Genomic DNA, 19,945 nt, shown 5'->3' with positions numbered 1-19,945 from the left:
CAAACACATGACCCCTACATTGGCAGGCAAATTCTTAAGCACTGGACCACCAGAATGCGAAGTCATGTGGGCCTTAGGAAACAAAATGGTTGTCTGAGGAGGTCTTACAAATAGCTGTGAAAAGAAGAGGAGCAAAAGGCAAAGGAGAAAAGGAGAGATATATCCATCTAAATACGGAGTTTGAAAGATTAGCAAGGAGAGATAAGAAAGTCTCCCTAAGTGATCAATGCAAAGAAATAGAGAAAAACAATAGAATGGGAAAGACTAGAGATCTTGTCAAGAAAATTATAGATACCAAGGGAACATTTCACGTAAAGATGGGCGCAATAAAGGACAGAAACGGTATGGACCTAAGAGAAGCAGAAGATATTAAGAAGATGTGGCAAGAATACACAGAAGAACTGTACAAAAAAGATCTTAATGACCCAGATAACCAAGATGGTGTGATCACTCACCTAGAGCCAGACATCCTAGAGTGCAAAGTCAAGTGGGCCTTAGGAAGCATCACTATGAACAAAGCTAGTAGAGATGATGAAATTCCAGCTGAGCTATTTCAAATCCTAAAAGATGATGCTGTTAAAGTGCTTCACTCAATTTACAAGCAAATTCAGAAAACTAAGCAGAAGCCACAGGACTGGAAAATGTTAGTTTTCATTCCAATCCCAAAGAAAGGCAATTCCAAAGAATACTCAAACTATTGCACAGTTGTACTCATCTCACATGCTAGCAAAGTAATGCTCAAAATTCTCCAATCCAGGCTTCAAGAGTACATGAACCATGAACCTCCAGATGTTCAAGCTGGATTTAGAAAAGGTAGAGGAACAAGAGATCAAATTGCCAACATTCGTTGGATCACAGAAAAAGCAAGAGAGTTCTAGAAAAACATCTACTTCTGCTTTATTGACTATGCCAAAGTCTTTGACTGTGTGGATCACAATAAACTGAAAAATTCTTCAAGAGATGGGAATACCAGACCACCTGACCTGCCTCTTGAGAAATCTGTATGTAGGTCAAGAACCAACAGTTAGAACTGGACATGGAACAACAAACTGGTTCCAAATTGGGAAAGAAGTAGGTGAAGGCTGTATATTGTCACCCTGGTTATTTAACTTATATGCAGAGTACATCATGCGAAATGCTGGGCTGGATGAAGCACAAGCTGGAATCAGTATTCCTGGGAGAAGTAGCAAAAACCTCAGATATGCAGATGACACCATCCTTATGGCCAAAAGCAAAGAAGAACTAAAGAACCTTACGATGAAAGTGAAAGAGGAGAGTGAAAAAGTTGGCTTAAAACTCAGCATTCAGAAAACTATGATCATGGCATCTGGTCCCATCACTTCATGGCAAATAGATGGGGAAACACTGAAAACAGTGAGAGACTTTATTTTCTTGGGCTCCAAAATCACTGCAGATGGTGACTGTAGCCATGAAATTAAAAGGCACTTCTCCTTGAAAGAAAAGCTATGACCAACCTAGATAGCATATTAAAAAGCAGAGACATTACTTTGCCAACAAAGGTCCGTCTAGTCAAAGCTATGGTTTTTCCAGTAGTCATGTGTGGATGTGAGAGTGGGAGTATAAAGAAAGCTGAGCACGAAAGAATTGATGTTTTTGAACTGTGGTGTTGGAGAAGACTCTTGAGAGTCTCTTGAACTGCAAGGAGATCCAACCAGTCAATCCTAAAGGAAATCAGTCCTGAATATTCATTGGAAAGACTGATGCTGAAGCTGAAACTCCAATACTTTGGCCACCTGATGGGAAGAACTGACTCATTGGAAAAGACCCTGATGCTGGGAAAGATTGAATGTGGGAACAGAACAAGACGACCGAGGATGAGATGGTTAGATGGCATCACCGACTCGATGGCCATGAGTTTGAGTAGGCTCTGGGAGTTAGTGATGGACAGGGAAGCCTGGCATGCTGCAGTCCATGAGGTCACAAAGAGTTGGACACGACTGAGTGACCAAACTGAACTGGACCACCAGAGAAGTCCATGATCCATTCTTAATGTTCTTTTTATAAACAAATTGAAGGAAGGGAAACTGTGATATTTCCAAAATACTCTGTGAAGAGGAATGCAATTCAGAAATAAATGAGTGAATGGATATAATACATATACTGAATGATTGAATTTCCTTGGACAGCTATAATAAAGTGCAATTAATGAAAAAATAATTAAAGGAATTGTTGTATAAGATGGTGAATAAAAAGTTCGGGATCTTTAGGAAACAAAAAGGTTGAGAGAACTTATTCATTTCAACAAATATTGGCACATCCCCCATGTGCCAGGCAATGTTGTAGGTACTAAGGACACAGAAGTAAACAAGACAGATAAAAGACCCTTCTCTAAGGGGACTTTCATGAGACAGATGGTAAACAAATGTAAAATATGAGGTAGGTGATAAGTGTTTTGAAGAGAACCAAAAGCATTATTTTATGTAGTATCTATATTTTAATATTTTGGAAATTATTTCCAGCATGTGTTATCCCAGTACTTAGATCATTGTTCTACTGTATATCTAATACTAATGGGGGGGGGTGGGAAATCATCTAATTTACCCACATATTTCAGTCTTACTTGTATATTTCCAAATGTGTGCCAGGAGGTGATCTCATCCATTCTTACAATTTTAGCTGGCATCTGTTTGTAGTTGATGCTTAGAACTACCCTTTCACGAAGAGTCTTGCTTCATATCATCTTTATATCTCAAATGGGATGTCTGGAGAGCAGCTCAGGTTTAAATATAGGAGAGAGATTACTCATCCCACCCTCCACCCTCAATCTGCCTCTTCTGATTTCATCATCATGTTTTTATGTTGTATTATTATATGTCCTAGATTCTATGCTCTGTTATCATCTGGTTTAGTACTGTAGCTCTAAGGTTGGAGCCAAGGACAGAGATGTACACAGAATTGGTGATTTTGACTATAGAGCTAATAAGAAACATAAGATGCTTAGGAAAAATGTATAGAATAAATTGAAGATAATTAGGTTACTAATAGCATTTTGCTACTTAGTTAAAAGATCAGTGTATTTTTTCCAGATTACTTTGTTATGCCTTGACAATATTTAACTTTCTACTATAAATATATATTAAAATTTGTATCTACAGTGTATTAAGTGTACATATATAAGGGTTTAGGACTAAAAGATGTTCTGTAACTCTGTGTGCTGAGATTTAAAGATTTATTTTCTTAGGCCTTTTCTTTTAAGAAATTTTGTAAGATTACATTGAGTTTTTACTTCAGATTGTATTGTTTAAGTGAATGAATCATTTTTTGTAGTTTTTCTATTTAGAGGGTCTTTTAAACTTTTCTCATATTTTTAGGTGAAGATTTGATTTTTTTTTTTAAGTGTTAATTTTATACTCTTGATATAAAGCATTTGTGGTATATGTAATGATTTATTGGGAAATGGAAAAGTTTATTAATATTTATAAGGTTTTCCAGGTTGTAAATGACTTTACCTTCTTTTCTAGGTTTGTTAAAGTTTTGCACTGTGGGGTTTTGTGGAATTGGGAGCCTAATTGATTTCATTCTTATTTCAATGCAGGTGAGTTAGTTTCAATCTAGAAGACAAACTACTTTTACATTCAAATTTGAGTTCTGAGGTACATTTTAAGTATGTTAGAAAGCAGGTAGGAATGCTTTTTCATTTTTCTTCAAATGCTAGATCTAAAGGATCCATGGCCATGTTTTCAAGTAGCATTTTCCAACCTGTGCTCAATTAGTAGTTCTAAAAGACATAAGAACTTCTTCTTTTTTTTTTTTTTTTAATAGAGAAAAGGTTTCATTTCTCTTTATTTTTTTTTTAATTTTATTTTATTTTTAAACTTTACAATATTGTATTAGTTAAGGATCTGTGCTCAAGTATGATTTGTAAATGTGAGTGCAGCTGAGATACAGATTTCTTTACTGGAGAATTTCTCAGACGCTTAAAGATTTGTACTATGAACCTCTAAGAGGGATTAAGGTTATAAATATTTCCAACTTATTGTCTCTTTTCCTGTTACAGCTGCATTGTCACTCACTGTAAAAGGATACTGGTGGGAGTCTTGTATTTACATATGAATATGTAGAGGCAGAAACCAAATTTTTTTTTGCACTGGACAGGTTCTCTGTACTAGTATTCTCTTGGTTGCATATTGTAGAAACTGAAATCCAGCAAGCTGCAGCCTAAAAAGAAAACAGGAATGTCTGGGAGCGCTCTGGAAAATCCAGGAGTGGGGCTGGTATTGGACAAGACCAAATCCATACAGTCAAATGTGCTCACCACTCCCCTCCTCTTCATCTCTGCTTCTCTGTGTTAGCCTCATTTTCTCCTGCTGCAGAGGTTTGTGGAATGCTAACCTTAAGCATTCAAAAGTCCACCAGATATTTCCTATTAAATTATACTGAACTGGTTGTGGTTAACTCAGGGGGATTCTTAAATTAGAGAAGAGATGAATTTATCACAACAAATGTCACAAAACAGCCTTTCAGTAAGCATTTATGGAGCACCTAATTCTCCAGCAAGTGTGTCAGTGTGTATTGAGATTATCTTCAGTTTTGCTCTTCTTTTTCATACAGTATTTCCATTCCTTAATTCTGTCTGCTTGATGTTATCCTTATGCTCTAAAAGAAAGTCAAAATCTAGGAGACTTTTGGTAACATACTGTGAGGAGGGGACCATACTGTGAGGAGGAGGCAACATATGGACCAATAAGATACCAGAATTAAACAAGGAAAATATTTGGTTTTAAAGTTGGAATTTTCCTGTCTTTATTCATAAACATATGCCTAACCAAATATCCTGCCTTCTCTGACTGTGGGACAGGCAAGCAGGCATGAAGAGGCTAAGGTTCTTCTGCACATATGCTTGGAAATGGGTTTCTCACTTAAATAAGGATCCAAGGAATTTAATGTACTATTGGGATTCTTTAAGGTATACAGAATTCAATGTCTTTAAAACCCAACCATTTAGTTAATATTTCACACTAGGTTCTTTCTTTGGTGATATCAGTGCTTTGTAGCTTTATTTATGTCAAATTATAGAGCTTATTTGTTGATTCAACCACTATTTTCTGGTACACATATACATGAACTTTTCAGAACTAATAGTTCTTTTCTTAAATATCTAGAATTGAGACTATCACATCGACAAATTATTGAGGGAGATTTAGAATGTTTGAATTTCTACACTAGGTTTCCCTAAATAAGACATTTTAATAGGGATGACCACTGTAGACTGCTTTCAGACCAGGCAAAAATTAGTCATTTTTCAAAAGTAGCCAAGTAAGATATATAGCCTTATTCTACCTGTTGTTTAATATATTTGACATCTGATGTTGACTGTATTAGATTTAGATAATTATTTTTTCAGTCAAGTAAGTTGTTACTATAAATATCATAAATTATGTTAATATTTTTGTCTTGGATATACTTTTTCAATTTCTCATAAACCTTTTACATTCTGTCATCTTTGTTTATTCTTCTTTTCTTCTTTATTTTGTCCATCCCTAATTCTTTTCTTTTTACCATTAAATATTATTCATCAATGAATTGCAGTGTTTTTTCTTTTGGGCTGTGATCCCAGAACTATATTGTGCATGAACTCAAGACTTATAAAAACATACTTTACTTCACAGTGTTTATAAGAAAAATCCAGGAAAATCCTCCTTAAAAAAATAGGTCTGGTTATTTCATCTTTGAACTGAAACAATATAAAGTATAATGCATATATTACTAAGGTAAGTAAGCTTTAAATATATCTATACTTACTAAAAATGCTTTCATGAGTTTATCTGTTAGTAAACTTTTGAAGTTTTTTCTTAAAAAATACGCAAATAGCACTGTGTGAATGAATGGTATAAAACAATACGTAGAATTAATTCATTTGTTGTGTGCGTTCAACAGAGTTTAAATCAGTGATACAGTTTTTCAGTTATATGCAACTTTGTGTATAACTGCTGTGTATATTGGAGAAGGCAATGGCACCCTACTCCAGCACTCTTGCCTGGAAAATCCCATGGACAGAGGAGCCTGGTAGGCTGCAGTCCAGGTGGTTGCTAAGAGTCGGACACAATGAGTGACTTCACTTTCACTTTTCACTTTCATGCATTGGAGAAGGAAATGGCAACCCACTCTAGTGTTCTTGCCTGGAGAATCCCAAGGTTGGGGGAGCCTGGTGGGCTGCCGTCTATGGGTTCGCACAGAGTCGGACATGACTGAAGCAACTTAGCAGCAGCTGTGTATATAGTTATTCATAAGGCAGGTCTGAAAATTTTAAAACACTAATTTATGGAAGCAACAGTTAGAACTGGACATGGAACAACAGATTGGTTCCAAATAGGAAAAGGAGTCCGTCAAGGCTGTATATTGTCACCCTGCTTATTTAACTTATATGCAGAGTACATCATGAGAAACGCTGGACTGGAAGAAACGCCAGACTGGAAGAAACACAAGCTGGAATCAAGATTGCCGGGAGAAATGTTAATAACCTCGGATGTGCAGATGACACCACCCTTATGGCAGAAAGTGAAGAGGAACTAAAAAGCCTCTTGATGAAAGTGAAAGTGGAGAGTGAAAAAGTTGGCTTAAAGCTCAACATTCAGAAAACAAAGATCATGGCATCCGGTCCCATCACTTCATGGGAAATAGATGGGGAAACAGTGGAAACAGTGTCAGACTTTATTTTTTTGGGCTCCAAAATCACTGAAGATGGTGACTGCAGGCATGAAATTAAAAGACGCTTACTCCTTGGAAGGAAAGTTATGACCAACCTAGATAGCATATTGAAAAGCAGAGACATTACTTTGCCAACAAAGGTTCGTCTAGTCAAGGCTATGGTTTTTCCTGTGGTCATGTATGGCTGTGAGAGTTGGACTGTGAAGAAGGCTGAGCGCCGAAGAATTGATGCTTTTGAACTGTGGTGTTGGAGAAGACTCTTGAGAGTCCCTTGGACTGCAAGGAGATCCAACCAGTCCATTCTGAAGGAGATCAGCCCTGGGATTTCTTTGGAAGGAATGATGCTGAAGCTGAAACTCCAGTACTTTGGCCACCTCATGTGAAGAGTTGACTCATTGGAAAAGACTCTGATGCTGGGAGGGATTGGGGCAGGAGGAGAAGGGGACGACAGAGGATGAGATGGCTGGATGGCATCACTGACTCGATGGACGTGAGTCTGAGTGAACTCTGGGAGTTGGTGATGGACAGGGAGGCCCGGCGTGCTGTGATTCATGGGGTCGGGAAGAGTCGGATACGACTGAGCGACTGAACTGAACTGATGCTTATATATATTCATACATATCGAGAAGGATAAATTAGGTAATTTGGTTTTTTTATCAGAAAAAATATGAGAATATTTGATTTTATTTAAACCTCTTTTCTCACTCACACAATGAACATTTTTAATTACATCAAAACCACTGATGTGTCCTTCACCAACAGAAAGAAAAGAAAATTTATTCTGTTAAGTAGAGACAAGACAGCCACAAATCAGAAAGATGAAGATGAGTAGAGGGAAAATGGAAATATGTGTTGGAATGTAGAAAGTTGTTAAAATGAAGTATGTCAAGATTCTTTGTGATAATTTTTAAAAATTCATTTTCATTCCTATCAACATTGCAGAGTAGATTTCCTTAAAAGACTATTAACTATATAAGTAGCAAAATATACAAAGCAATATAATCTCCAAGACAGTTTTAATTTTATAAATTTATTAAATATTTCATTAGTTTGGCATTTAATAAATGTAACTTGGGGAACTTCCCAGGTGGTGCAGTAGTAAAGAATCCACATGCCAGCGCAGAAGACTCAAGAAGCCTGAGTTTAATCCCTGGATCAGGAAGATCCCTTGGAGTAGGAAATGGTAGCCCCCTCCAGTGTTCTTGCCTGGAAAATTCCATGGATAGAGGAGTCTGATAGGCTACAGTCCGTGGGGTTGCAAAGAGTCAGACACGACTGAGCCACTGAATACACACACATATGTAACTCATTTAACACTGGGTTATATATTGTTTTTGTATTATTTTTTTTAGCTTTTACATACCAGGTTTGATTTTTCACACATAAATTCCTTGAGAAAAAATATTTTTATTAATCTCTTGTAGTACTAATAGTATGCTTAACATATTCTCTCAAAATTTTTGCTGATTTGAGCTGAATGCAGTGTAACTTGTGAAAACTATGTCTTTGTGCCAATTATTGGGAAGATAGGCTAAAAACAAAAGTTTTAAAAAAGTGAGTGCTTTTCTTTAGGTCTTTAAAGTTCTAAATTTCATAGGGCACATGAGCTAATGAACAAAAATAAAAGGTGGTATGATAAAGTATAAATAGTAGGTTTTATACCGTAAGTGAAAATGACTTAGCGCCATTTAGGTATAAGTTGGGGTCCTTGCCCTAAAGAAACTTAGAATCTTACTCTCTCAGAAGTGTTGTGAGAATAACATCCCACTTATTATCAGAAATATCTCATTGGAGAAATTCTCTGGCAGTCCAATGGTTAGGACTCCATGCTCTCACTGCCAAGGACCTATTTGAGTCCATGATCCGGGAGCTAAAATCCCGTAAGCCATAAGCCATGCTGGGCAGCCTATCTATATCTATATCTATATCTATATCTATATCTATATCTATATATGTCTCCTTGGGAACTGCAGGCTGAAAATAAAAGAAGAGTTATCTTGATTTATCTTGTCTAAATTCTTGAATTTTACTGAAATTTTAAGAGCCTAGGCTTTTCAGTTCAGAGCATAAATAAGATTCAGGTTATAGGTTCACTTCTGTGTAAGCCAGTTGATTTGGTCAAAGACATAACCTGTGCCCTTACTCCATGAAATACATGGTCTTGATCAAAAGAAGGACTAAATGTGTAATCACTCTAAATCTGTTTCCAGTACTGGAAATGTTGGTCAATGTCCTTGACAGTTCACTAGCTGTAGGACAGCAATATATAAAAACTGCTGCTGCTGCTGCTAAGTCGCTTCAGTCGTGTCCGACTCTGTGCGACCCCATAGATGGTAGCCCACCAGGCTCCCCTGTCCCTGGGATTCTCCAGGCAAGAACACTGGAGTGGGTTGCCATTTCCTTCTCCAATTCATGAAAGTGAAAAGTGAAAGTGAAGTCTCTCAGTCGCGTCCGACTCTTAGCGACCCCATGGACTGCAGCCCACCAGGCTCCTCTGTCCATGGAAGTTTCTAGGAGAGTACTGGAGTGGGGTGCCATTGCCTTCTCTGATATAAAAACTAAATACCAAATGTTCCAACAAGTTTTCTCTTATTTATTTAACTCTGGAGTGATATATTGAGGAAATGACCTGAAAAACTGAGGAAACTGATGATAATTTGGGTAGTCTCTACTTTGTCACATGATCTTAATTAGGTAGATTTCACTTAGTTCACTTACCTGTGGGCTGATTTTTATTTAGTGAATTAAAGGAATGTTCAAAAAACATAGTAGTCCTGAGACTGAGCCCAGTGATGTGTTTTCCTCAGGAGACAGAATGCTAAATCTTATTCATTTCTTGAGGAGTGATGTTTATAATGGTCATTTAGGATTAATACTAACCAGTGTTTAAGTCAAATGAAGTCAGGGGATCTGACTGTATAATTTCTGGCACTGTGTGGGAATTTTAGTGCTTAATTAAAATATGAGTAATTAGATTTTTTAATGGTCTCATATTAAAATTAACGACATAGAAGTCAGCTCTGGACACAAACATGTAATTTAACTTTTAAGAGAATGTGAATTTACTTCTTTGGAGAATTGGGATGGACACAGGTTGCATCATTATCCTCTAATTGCAGACAGCTGTGTCATTTTACTTTTTCACCAGGTTAATAGCTCTTCAGGAGATGATATGATCTTGCCAGTGTTAATATTTACATTCTTTATATGGAAGAAACTCTTAAATGGATTAGATAGTAAAATGATACATTGATAGAATTGCATGAAGTGTTTGTTTTTGTCCTTCACTCATTAATTCATCATAACATTTTAAATTTTAAGATATTTGAGTTATCTAAGCCATCTGACTTCAACAACAAGGCAAAGCCAGTAAGTAACTAAGGGATCACATCTGTTTGATAAAGTTTAGGTTTAAAAGTACTTACTGGTAACCAAAGAATGCTCAAACTACCACACAATTGCACTCATCTCACACACTAGTAAAGTGATGCTTAAAATTCTCCAAGCCAGGCTTCAGCAATATGTGAATTTCCAGAAGTTCAAGCTGGTTTTAGAAAAGGCAGAGGAACTAGAGATCAAATTGCCAACATCCGCTGGATCATGGAAAAAGCAAGAGAGTTCCAGAAAAACATCTATTTCTGCTTTATTGACTATGCCAAAACCTTTGACTGTGTGGATCACAATAAACTGGAAAATTCTGAAAGAGATAGGAATACCAGACCACCTGACCTGCCTCTTGAGAAATCTGTATGCAGATCAGGAACAACAGTTAGAACGGGACATGGAACAACAGACTGGTTCCAAATAGGAAAAGGCATACATCAAGGCTATATATTGTCACCTGACTTATTTAACTTATATGCAGAGTACATCATGAGAAACACTGAGCTGGAGGAAGCACAAGCTGGAATCAAGATTGCCAGGAGAAACATCAGTAACCTCAGATACGCAGATGACACCACCCCTTATGGCAGAAAGTGAAGAAGAACTAAAGAGCCTCTTGATGAAAGTGAAAGAGGAGAGTGAAAAAGTTGGCTTAAAACTCAACATTCAGAAAACTGAGATCATGGTATCTGCTCCCATCACTTCATGGGAAATAGATGGGGAAACAGTGGAAACAGTGGCTGACTTCATCTTTTTGGGCTCCAAAATCACTGTAGATGGTGATTGCAGCCATGAAATTAAAAGATGCTTACTCCTTGGAAGGAAAGTTATGACCAACCTAGACAGCATATTAAAAAACAGAGACATTACTTTGCCGACAAAGGTCCATCTAATCAAGGCTATGGTTTTTCCAGTGGTCATGTATGGATGTGAAAGTTGAACTATAAAGAAAGCGAGCACAGAAGAATTGATGCTTTTGAACTGTGGTGTTGGAGAAGACTCTTGAGAGTCCCTTGGACTGCAAGGAGATCCAACCAGTCCATCCTAAAGGAAATCAGTCCTGGGTGTTCATTGGAAGGACTGATATGAAGCTGAAACTCCAACACTTTGGCCACCTGATGCAAAGAGCTGACTTATTGGAAAAGACCCTGATGTTGGGAAAGATTGAGGGCAGGAGGAGTGGGGGACAACAGAGGATGAGATGGTTGGATGGCATCACTGACTCAATGGACGTGGGTTTGGGTAAACTCCAGGAGTTGGTGATGGACAGGGAGGCCTGGCATGCTGCGGTTCATGGGGTCGTAAAGAGTTGGACACGACTTAGTGACTGAATTTAACTGAACTGGTAACCATCTTTTTTTCCTTTAACTTATTTTTGTTAGAATGCTAATTAAATATATAAAAACAAAAATACATTTTCTAGTAACAAAATCAAAAGTTTATAAATTACAAACAAAACTACAACATTACTAAAGTTCAAATAAAGTAAGCTCTTTTCTTTGTGGTAAAAAATATATATACAATACTAAATTTGCCATTTTAACCTGTTTAAGTGTACAGTTCTTTGGCATTAATTACATTTACAGTGTTATGCAGCTGTCTCCAGTATCTATTTCATCTCCCAAAACAGAAACTCTACATCCATTAAGCAGCAAGTCCTCTTTTCTCCATCCCCTAGTCACTGGTAACCTCCAATCTACTATATCCCAAAGAATTTGCTTGCTTTCTAGATATTTCATGTAAGTGGAATCATATACTATTTGTCCTTTTATGTCTGGTTTATTTCACTTTGCACAGTGTTTTCAAGGTTCATTGATATTGTGGCATGTATCAGAATTTCATTCCTTTTTATGGCTGAATAATAACGTTCCATTGTACGTATATACCACATTTCTTTTATCCGTTCATCTGTTGATAGACACTTGGGTTGTTTCCACATTTTGGCTGTTGTGAATAATGCTGCAGTGAATATATGTGTACAAGTATCAGTTTAAGCCCTTATTCAGTTCTTTGAGGGTAACTACTTAGGAGAAGATAAACTTTGATATAAAGCTAATTGAAGAAAATATCTTCATGACATTAGATGGGTTGTCTTCCTAAACAAGATCCCAGAAACAAACCATAAAGAAAAAAATTATTTAATTTGATACATTAAAATTAAGAAATTTTAATCATTTCTAAAAAGGATACCATGGACTGACCAAATAACAGTTAATAGGCTGAGTTAAAGAACACTGTGGGGGATGTGGGCTCAGTTGCTCAGTCATGTCTGACTCTTTGGACTATAGCCTTCCAGGCTCCTTTTTTCATGGGATTCTCCAGGCAAGAATACTGGAGTGGGTTGCCATTTCCTCCTTCCCGGGATCTTCCTGACCCAGGGGTCAAACCCAGGTCTCCTGCATCTTCTGCATTGCAGGTGGATTCTTTACTGCTTGAGCCACTGGGGACGCTAACAATAGGAATTTATATGTGAAATATGCAAATCAATAAGATAATAGGGAATTTAATAGTTAAATGAGCCCAGTAAACTAAAGGTGATTCACAAAATCACCCAAATAACTAATGTATATATAAAGAGGTACTTATTTACCCCCAAATGTTCATCCTTCTCTCCACCAGGGACAGGGGACAACTGTTGTAGTACTGTTTGTGGTAGGAGGAAGTTAGAATTAACCTAGATGTGGAGAATGGATATATGGATATATCCTCTGTAACACCAGGCAGCAGCTACAAGCACTTACCTGTTGTACATACAGCTACCATGGAAATGTCCTAACATCTTAGTGTACTGTGAAAATTGTTTGAAATTGAACAAGATCTACAACAGTATCATTTGGATAATTAAAAATGGATATCCAAAGAAAATAAAATGTTTTTCAAGAATAAATATCCAAGTCATATACCAAGTTAAATATATGCCCATTATTTGTGTGGGTACCTATGGGTGGGCGACTGGGATTATGGAGAATTATAGTGGAGATGTATGGATGTGAGAGTTGGACTATAAAGAAAGTTGAGCACCGAAGAATTGGTGCTTTTGAACTGTGGTGTTGGAGAAGACTCTTGAGAGTCCCTTGGACTGCAAGGAGATCCAACCAGTCTATCCTGAAGGAGATCAGTCCTGGGTATTCATTGGAAGGACTGATGTTAAAGCTGAAACTCTAATACTTTGGCCACTTGATGCGAAGAGCTGACTCATTGGAAAAGACCCTGATGCTGGGACAGATTGAGGGCAGGAGGAGAAGGGGACGACAGAGGATGAGATGGTTGGATGGCATCATTGACTCGATGGACACGGGTTTGGGTAGACTCCGGGAGTTGGTGATGGACAGGGAGGCCTGGCGTGCTGCGGTTCATGGAGTCGCAAAGAGTCGGACACGATTGAGCGACTGAACTGATAGTGGAGATGAAAGATTAAGAACAGAAAAACAGGAAATTTAGTGATCACTGCTTAACATTCTTGACTTTCATGTGAACTTCTAGAGTTTTCTGACTTACTCTTCTTGCTATAGACTTTCCACCTATCGAAAAGCCTACTTCTTTAAGTAAACAATTCAAAGGTTTTCTTTTTTGCATTTAAGCTGCAAATAAAATTTCATGGTTGAAAACAATCAGAAATGACAGGAAAGAAGAAATTAAATTTCACCCAATTCCTCCAAACCACCACCAGCGATCTTCATAGAATAGGGGTGTGATAAGATGAAAGATGCCTGTATCAAATCCCCGGAACCTGTGAATATTGTCTTATTTGGAAAAAAGGGTCTCTGCAGATGTGATTAAATTAAGTATCTTGATATGAAGAGATTATTTTAGATTATCTGGATGGGCCAGATAATGACGTGTCATTGACACATGTCATTATCCAATGACATGTGTCCTTATAGGAGGACAGTAGAAAAAACACAGACACACACACAGTAAAGAAGGTGATGTGAAGACCTTCACCCCAAGAGATCAGGGTGATATGGCCACAAGCCAAGCAATGCCAAGGGGTGCCTTAGAATGGATTCTCCCCCACAGTCTCTGCAGGGCATGTGGCTTTACTGATACCTTGATTTTAGACCTAAGGGGCCCAGAACTGTGAGAGTAAATGTCTATTGTTTTAATCCACTGACTTTGTGGTTATTTGTTACAGTAGCCTCAGGAAGCTCATATAGAAGGATATGAAGTTGCTTTCTTGTGGCGTTAGGGCTTCTCGCACAAGATACGTTAACACCTCTTTGTATAGAATAGCTTTTCACAGCAGAGTGGCCCTCCTGATTCCCCTCTTGGAAGATGAAGGCCTGTAGCAACCTACTGGTCCATTAATTGTTAAGTGGTCTTTCTTCTCCCCATAGACTTCAGAAATCTGCCCCAGTTTATCAGACAGAAATACTTCATGAAGTAGAATTTGGCTTCAGGCTATTTCTTAGCAGGGAAATAAGCATAATTTTAGGGTTCATACTTTGTTGTCAGTGAACAGATGGCCGTACATCTTCTATACCAAGAATCGGGAGATTTGGTAGTTCTAAGATTTGTTAATTTAGAACTTAAAGACCCAAGTCCTTTATTCCCTCCTTCCCTTCCTTCTCTCCCTCTTTTCTTCCATTCTTCCTTCCTTCCCTTTGCTATCTCCAGTTCCATTGATTAGGATCACTTCTTGTATCGTTACTTTCAGAGGTGGAAAAACACCTTTTTCCTCACACACACCTTCTTAAAAGCAGATAAGCCTCCCACTGAACTTGTCTCATAGATTATCATCTCACCGGTGATTGATTACATGCCCAGGCTGAATCAAATCTGTGGAAAGAGGATCTACCACAATAGAACCAGTTGTTGAGGAGCCAGAATTACAAAGTTTGAAGGGAAAGAAATACTATAATAAGATTGCTAAATTATATACAAAATTGGACCATGTATTACCAGGTAATAAAACTGTAATCTTTAGGGCTAACTTATCTACAGGACAGGGGGAACAAAAGACCAAGACAATATCATATCATTCTTCTATGTGTTAACTGCTAATTTGCCAAGACTGTAAAACATCTAGGCCCTAATCAGTTTTTAGTTAAGTAGTTATATTTCCTGAGAAAGTCAAGTGAGCCATGGGCGGACTTATTAGAAATGCATGATAGTAAAAGGCTATCCAATCATCTTTGTTCCTTATTTTCAACTGTTGAAATCTTTTTTTTTTTTTGACAGAAGTAAGTGAGAGTGTCAGAGGAGATGGCATAGGAAGAAAAAGATAATAGGGCAAAGGCCTTGTTCCAATCTACGCACGTGTTCCAGGTTAGGCCAGTTCTTAACCACGTGATTTAACCTATTTCTACTTGCTAGGCTTTCCTTTTTCTTTGTTTCTTTTGTAGAGTCTCAAAACGTTGTAAATTCTAGTCACCCATTCCTTTCTTTCTTTGCTTAATATACATACTAGTTTCCTCTGTGACTTTGCCATTGAAAATCTTTTAATTTTTATGTAAATTCATTAATCACATTCATAAATGTCAAGACAAAGCAATTTGATCTTTCGAGGAAGTTCAAGTACATGATAGCACCTAGCAAGGTGTCTGGTATTATTTGAATATTAACATTTATAGTTCACTAGAATAAACTCCCTGTTGGCAGATTGTCTTATTCACTGTTTTGTGTATAATGTCTAGCATGGTGCCTGGACTGTAGGAATTAACTATTTGTTGAATAGCCTTTAAAACCAAATTTATCTTTAAAATGATGAATGCTCTATAGTAGTGTTCTTTAAACTCTGGTTGCATAACCCCTAAAAGAATTTTTTTCTTAAGAAAATCCCTATCCTCACATGTTTCAAGTTGACATTTTCAGTTTTCCATCATAAGCTTAAAAAGTTGCAAAGAATATCATTTCTAGTTTGTAAATATTGACATATTTAAATAAAACTGTTACATTTGTTTTAAAATGTATCCACAGAACACAAATAGCATAGAATTTAAAATATCCACTTAATGTAATTATTTATATATAATTTGATCAAAATAGCATAAACATGTTACAGATATTAGCAAATAATTTGTAAGCTAAAAAAAAGTCAAATTTTACTAGGGATGCATCTTTTAAACAAGTAACAGAGAGTATTTTTGGACTCTTGATTAAAAGACATCCCTGGCTCCAATATTTTGAATTATCCCCTTCTTTGACACATCAGAGATTTTTGTACCTCAAGGCAATATGCCATCATGAGACTCAGTGTATTTTGATGGGGGAGGTATGCTTTACTGTTGTCAAGTTGGAGAAAGGACCACAGGGAAAGGGAAGTGGGCTTGGGACCTAGCATGATGCTTTTATTCTAGTGTGATATCAGGTGGATCATTTTCACAAAGAGTATTTATGTGAATTAAGGATCTCAAAATGGATTCCCTTGCAGCTATCTGGGCCTGCATATACCTTTGTAAATCCCTGTGTACCCCTAAGGCTGCAGTTTGAAGATTATTATCTTAAAGGATAAGTTGTAGAGATCATGTTAAGTGGATTGTCACAAATGTGATTATATGGACAAGACTCTTTTGATGAGTGTGTGTGTTTGTGTGTGTGTGTGAGTGAGTTTATTTCTTCCTTTTCCATTCCATGTGGTTCTGGTAGGACTGTCAGTCATATTACATCATCTCCCAGAGGGAGCCTGGCTTGGCCAATATTAATCCTATTCCCTTGGATACAGTAATTTGTTCAGCAACAGGCATAAAAACCAGGCACATCCGTCAAAGTTCTTCCCTGAAATTGATGTATATACACTGAGGAAGAAAATTTTATATTCTGTTGGAAACTGCCAAGATATGTATCTAGAAGTTGGCAATCAATTGGGAACACGTGTCTGGAATAAAGGCAGGGAAGCCAAACCAAGGGCCTCATGTGGTGTGGCATTTCAGTTCTTGAGGCCTTAGTTCCCCCAGCTCTCTTAATCCTGTGAGCTTCCCCAGTGCCCTTTTCAGCTGCATGAACTACTAAATTACTTTTTTTGCTTGAGTTAGTTTAAGTTATATTTCTGGTGCTACTGAAGTAATTTTATTAACACCTGAGAGAAGTAAACTCAAAATATTTTTAAAGTATCTTCTGTAAAATGGGTAATTTGCAAACTTTTCTCTTCTAGATTGTTGGACCTTCAGATGGAAGTAGTTACATTATAGATTACTATGGAACCAGACTTACAAGACTGAGTATTACCAATGAGACATTTAGGAAAACACAGTTATATCCATGAATATTGTTTAAAAGAAACAGTAAGTGATATATATATGTAATCTTACTTATCTGTATAAAATTATGAGAATTTGAGAGCCTGGGGAGATTTAAGAGATCGTCTAGTGTTATAAACCTGTATTTTTGTTTATCAGGAAATGCAGGTTTAACTTTTTATAAAGCATTTTTGTATATGCACATAGCTCTTGCAGTTCACAATTCATATTGCTGCTTTGTAGTGAATATAGTTAAAGGACAAAGTTCACAAGAAAAAAACAACATCAAAACAAAAAGAGCCCAAAGGTTTATATAATTGTTATGATGAAAGTATGTGTTATAGATAATAAAGCATATTTTTTCTGCTGTCCATCCTTCTTAGGATCAGTATGATCTTTAAACTTCATTCTTCTCTTCTTCTTTCCTAAACCTGAAAGTTGATGGAGTTTCAACCCTGAAACTGTTACAAGTACTTATTTTAACCTGAAGTTTGGTCCTGCCCACAAAAATTATTAATCGGCCTTAGAACTGTCTAGCAGCTTTCAGTAAGGCAGAGAGACACAGGCTGGATGTTTTGGCGCAGTCATAATCCTAGGATTTTCAGTTGACTCTGTTTCAGAGAGAGCTTCTGGAGGCCAGGAAGAGAATAATCATTCACTTTCTGTGTTTTGTGTATAAATAGGATATGAAGTATAATTTTGCCATTAAGGTAGATTTTTTTCTTTTCTCCCAATAAAATTATGAGATATGCTTTCTAGTTATTGTCCTGAAGATTGAACAGTGACAGATCTTTCCTTATAAAGTGTAAGAGCCCTTGGGTTTAAAATTGAAACAAAGCATAGCGAGCCATCTGCCTCTCCTTACCAGGGAGGAAATTGAGACCTAAGGAAGCTGAGACTAAGATAGACAGCTAATCAATACAAAACAGAGTCTAGAACCTAGGCTTTCTGTGCCTTCCCTGGTGGTTCCCCACTTCCCACCCCAGCTCCCAATGACTACCTCATTTTGTATTAAGTATTTTCATTTTGGAAATTGTTACTCCTACTTTATGAGAAGGACTGTGTCATTTCACATAACCTTATTTTCACATGTAAATTGTTGTTTCTCTTTTTAAAGTATATAGACTGTTTTAAAGTTATAATGTGTAAAAAGTAAGCAAATGTAATTTAAAAAACAATACCATTTTCTGCAGCCTGTTATAAAAACATTTAATTGAGATTCCAGACCCAAATTTAAAACTTGAAGGGCCCATTGAGAAGGCATATCTCTGCGTTATCGTTCATATAATTTCCAGCAGTACTTACAGAAGTGTTCCCAGTGTGAAAAAAAATGTTTTGAATTACTGAAGCATTAAAACATGCATCTATAAAAACCTCATTAGATTCTTTTAAAAGATTGTGTTTTAACATTTTTTTTTCTTTTCTGTTTTAGGATTTGGGCCTCCTCAATTTTAATAGAGAACTCTCAATATATAAGACTTCCAGATTTTCCTTTTTCTTTCTTCAAATACCACTTTATGGATGCTTTTATATTTTTTGTTGTTGTCGATGTCTTTGTTTTGTTGGTTTTCGTTAAAAACATATTGTTCTGAGATTTATTTAATAGAACTTATTTGAGAACTGTATGATAATAGAGTCTTTCTTAGGCTGCTGTCTCTATGAGATAGATAGTTGATTATCCTGATATTAATGTCTTTTCCAAAGGCAAGTCACCACTTGTCCTTTTCGCTTCTGAAAAATAAAAAGTTTGACTTATTCACATTTTTTAGTGCTTTTTTATTAAGAAAACCATCTTAAATGTTGAATGTTGCTGTCTTCTGTATTTTGATCCTTCAAAGCAGTTAATCCACGGTGGGAACAAATACCATTTATATTGCTTGGGGTTGCAGTCCTGTATATGACCACCTACCTGTTTTTTTTTTTTTGTAGCTTTCAGATCTGTCTTTACTTTGGTATCCAGGGAGCTAAAGATCTTCAGGGAGTCTGAAACTTTGATGCACCATGGATACTTCTGGCAGTGATTCAGGGTTCTGAAGTGTGAACTTTTTCCTTTTTGCTTTAGAAGTGATGCACTAACTTTTGGAGGGACCAGATGCTGACTCATGTAGCTCAGTGTGGTTATATTTGAAGCTGGATGGACAAGGTGGGAACACCAAGCAGATGATTAATGTCTTCCATCTGTTAGCACTGCCCGGCAGATGCCGGCACAAGTGTCTTAGGTGATGCACCAGTGTCTCGGGGAAGCAGCATTTGTACTTCAGCACTGGTTTTCTTTACTGTGTTCAGAGGGTTTTAAGAAGATGGAAATACATGAAATGTTATGTCTCCATAATACTGTCATATCTTACTTTAGTAACAGGCATACCAATTTCAAAATTACTGGGATCTGGGCTTCTCAAAAGTAAAAACCATAATCTTTCATCACTCATCTCACTCAAAAATATACAGTATAGTACAGTTAGCTCACTAATGTGTTAGTCATACAGTAACAGCTTCTCCAGTTGGTGGGAGATTATTAAGTTTTGATACAAGAAGTGAATTTGGATTAATTCCTCATATATGTCAGGAGGGGTCCCTGGCTTTTCATTAATAAAAATACTGAGTGTCTGTCATGGAGGAGGAGCTGTTCTAGATTCTAGACTGCAGCAGGGAACAGAACACAAACATCTCTGCTGTTAGGAGTTTGTATTTCCTTGGGCTCACTTTTTCACAGT

General features: G+C 36.9%; 1 protein-coding gene across 7 annotated transcripts in view; it reads left to right on the top strand.

The window, feature by feature from the left end:
- TM2D1 (TM2 domain containing 1) overlaps positions 1 to 18,992 on the top strand; it is a 48,640-nt gene extending 29,648 nt beyond the window's left edge. For 2 of the 7 annotated variants that reach the window (XM_086394282.1, XM_086394285.1), the window contains 3 exons: positions 3,483 to 3,556; positions 17,147 to 17,276; positions 18,664 to 18,992. In XM_086394282.1, coding sequence (XP_086250408.1) covers positions 3,483 to 3,556; positions 17,147 to 17,257 — 185 coding nt within the window. In that variant the 3' untranslated portion in view covers positions 17,258 to 17,276; positions 18,664 to 18,992. Of the gene's footprint in view, positions 1 to 3,482; positions 3,557 to 4,154; positions 5,545 to 5,630; positions 5,733 to 15,234; positions 15,322 to 17,146; positions 17,277 to 18,663 lie in introns of those variants that run through there. The other 5 variants (XM_086394281.1, XM_086394284.1, XR_015161556.1 and 2 more) reach the window with 4 other exon arrangements.
- Positions 18,993 to 19,945: the final 953 nt, after the last annotated feature.

The sequence above is a fragment of the Bos grunniens genome, chromosome 3 (genome assembly GCF_055505025.1).
Source record: "Bos grunniens cultivar Pamir isolate PY7600 chromosome 3, Bosgru_T2T1.0, whole genome shotgun sequence".
Taxonomy (NCBI): Eukaryota; Metazoa; Chordata; class Mammalia; order Artiodactyla; family Bovidae; genus Bos; species Bos grunniens.
This window is presented reverse-complemented; position numbering and strand designations above follow the sequence as displayed.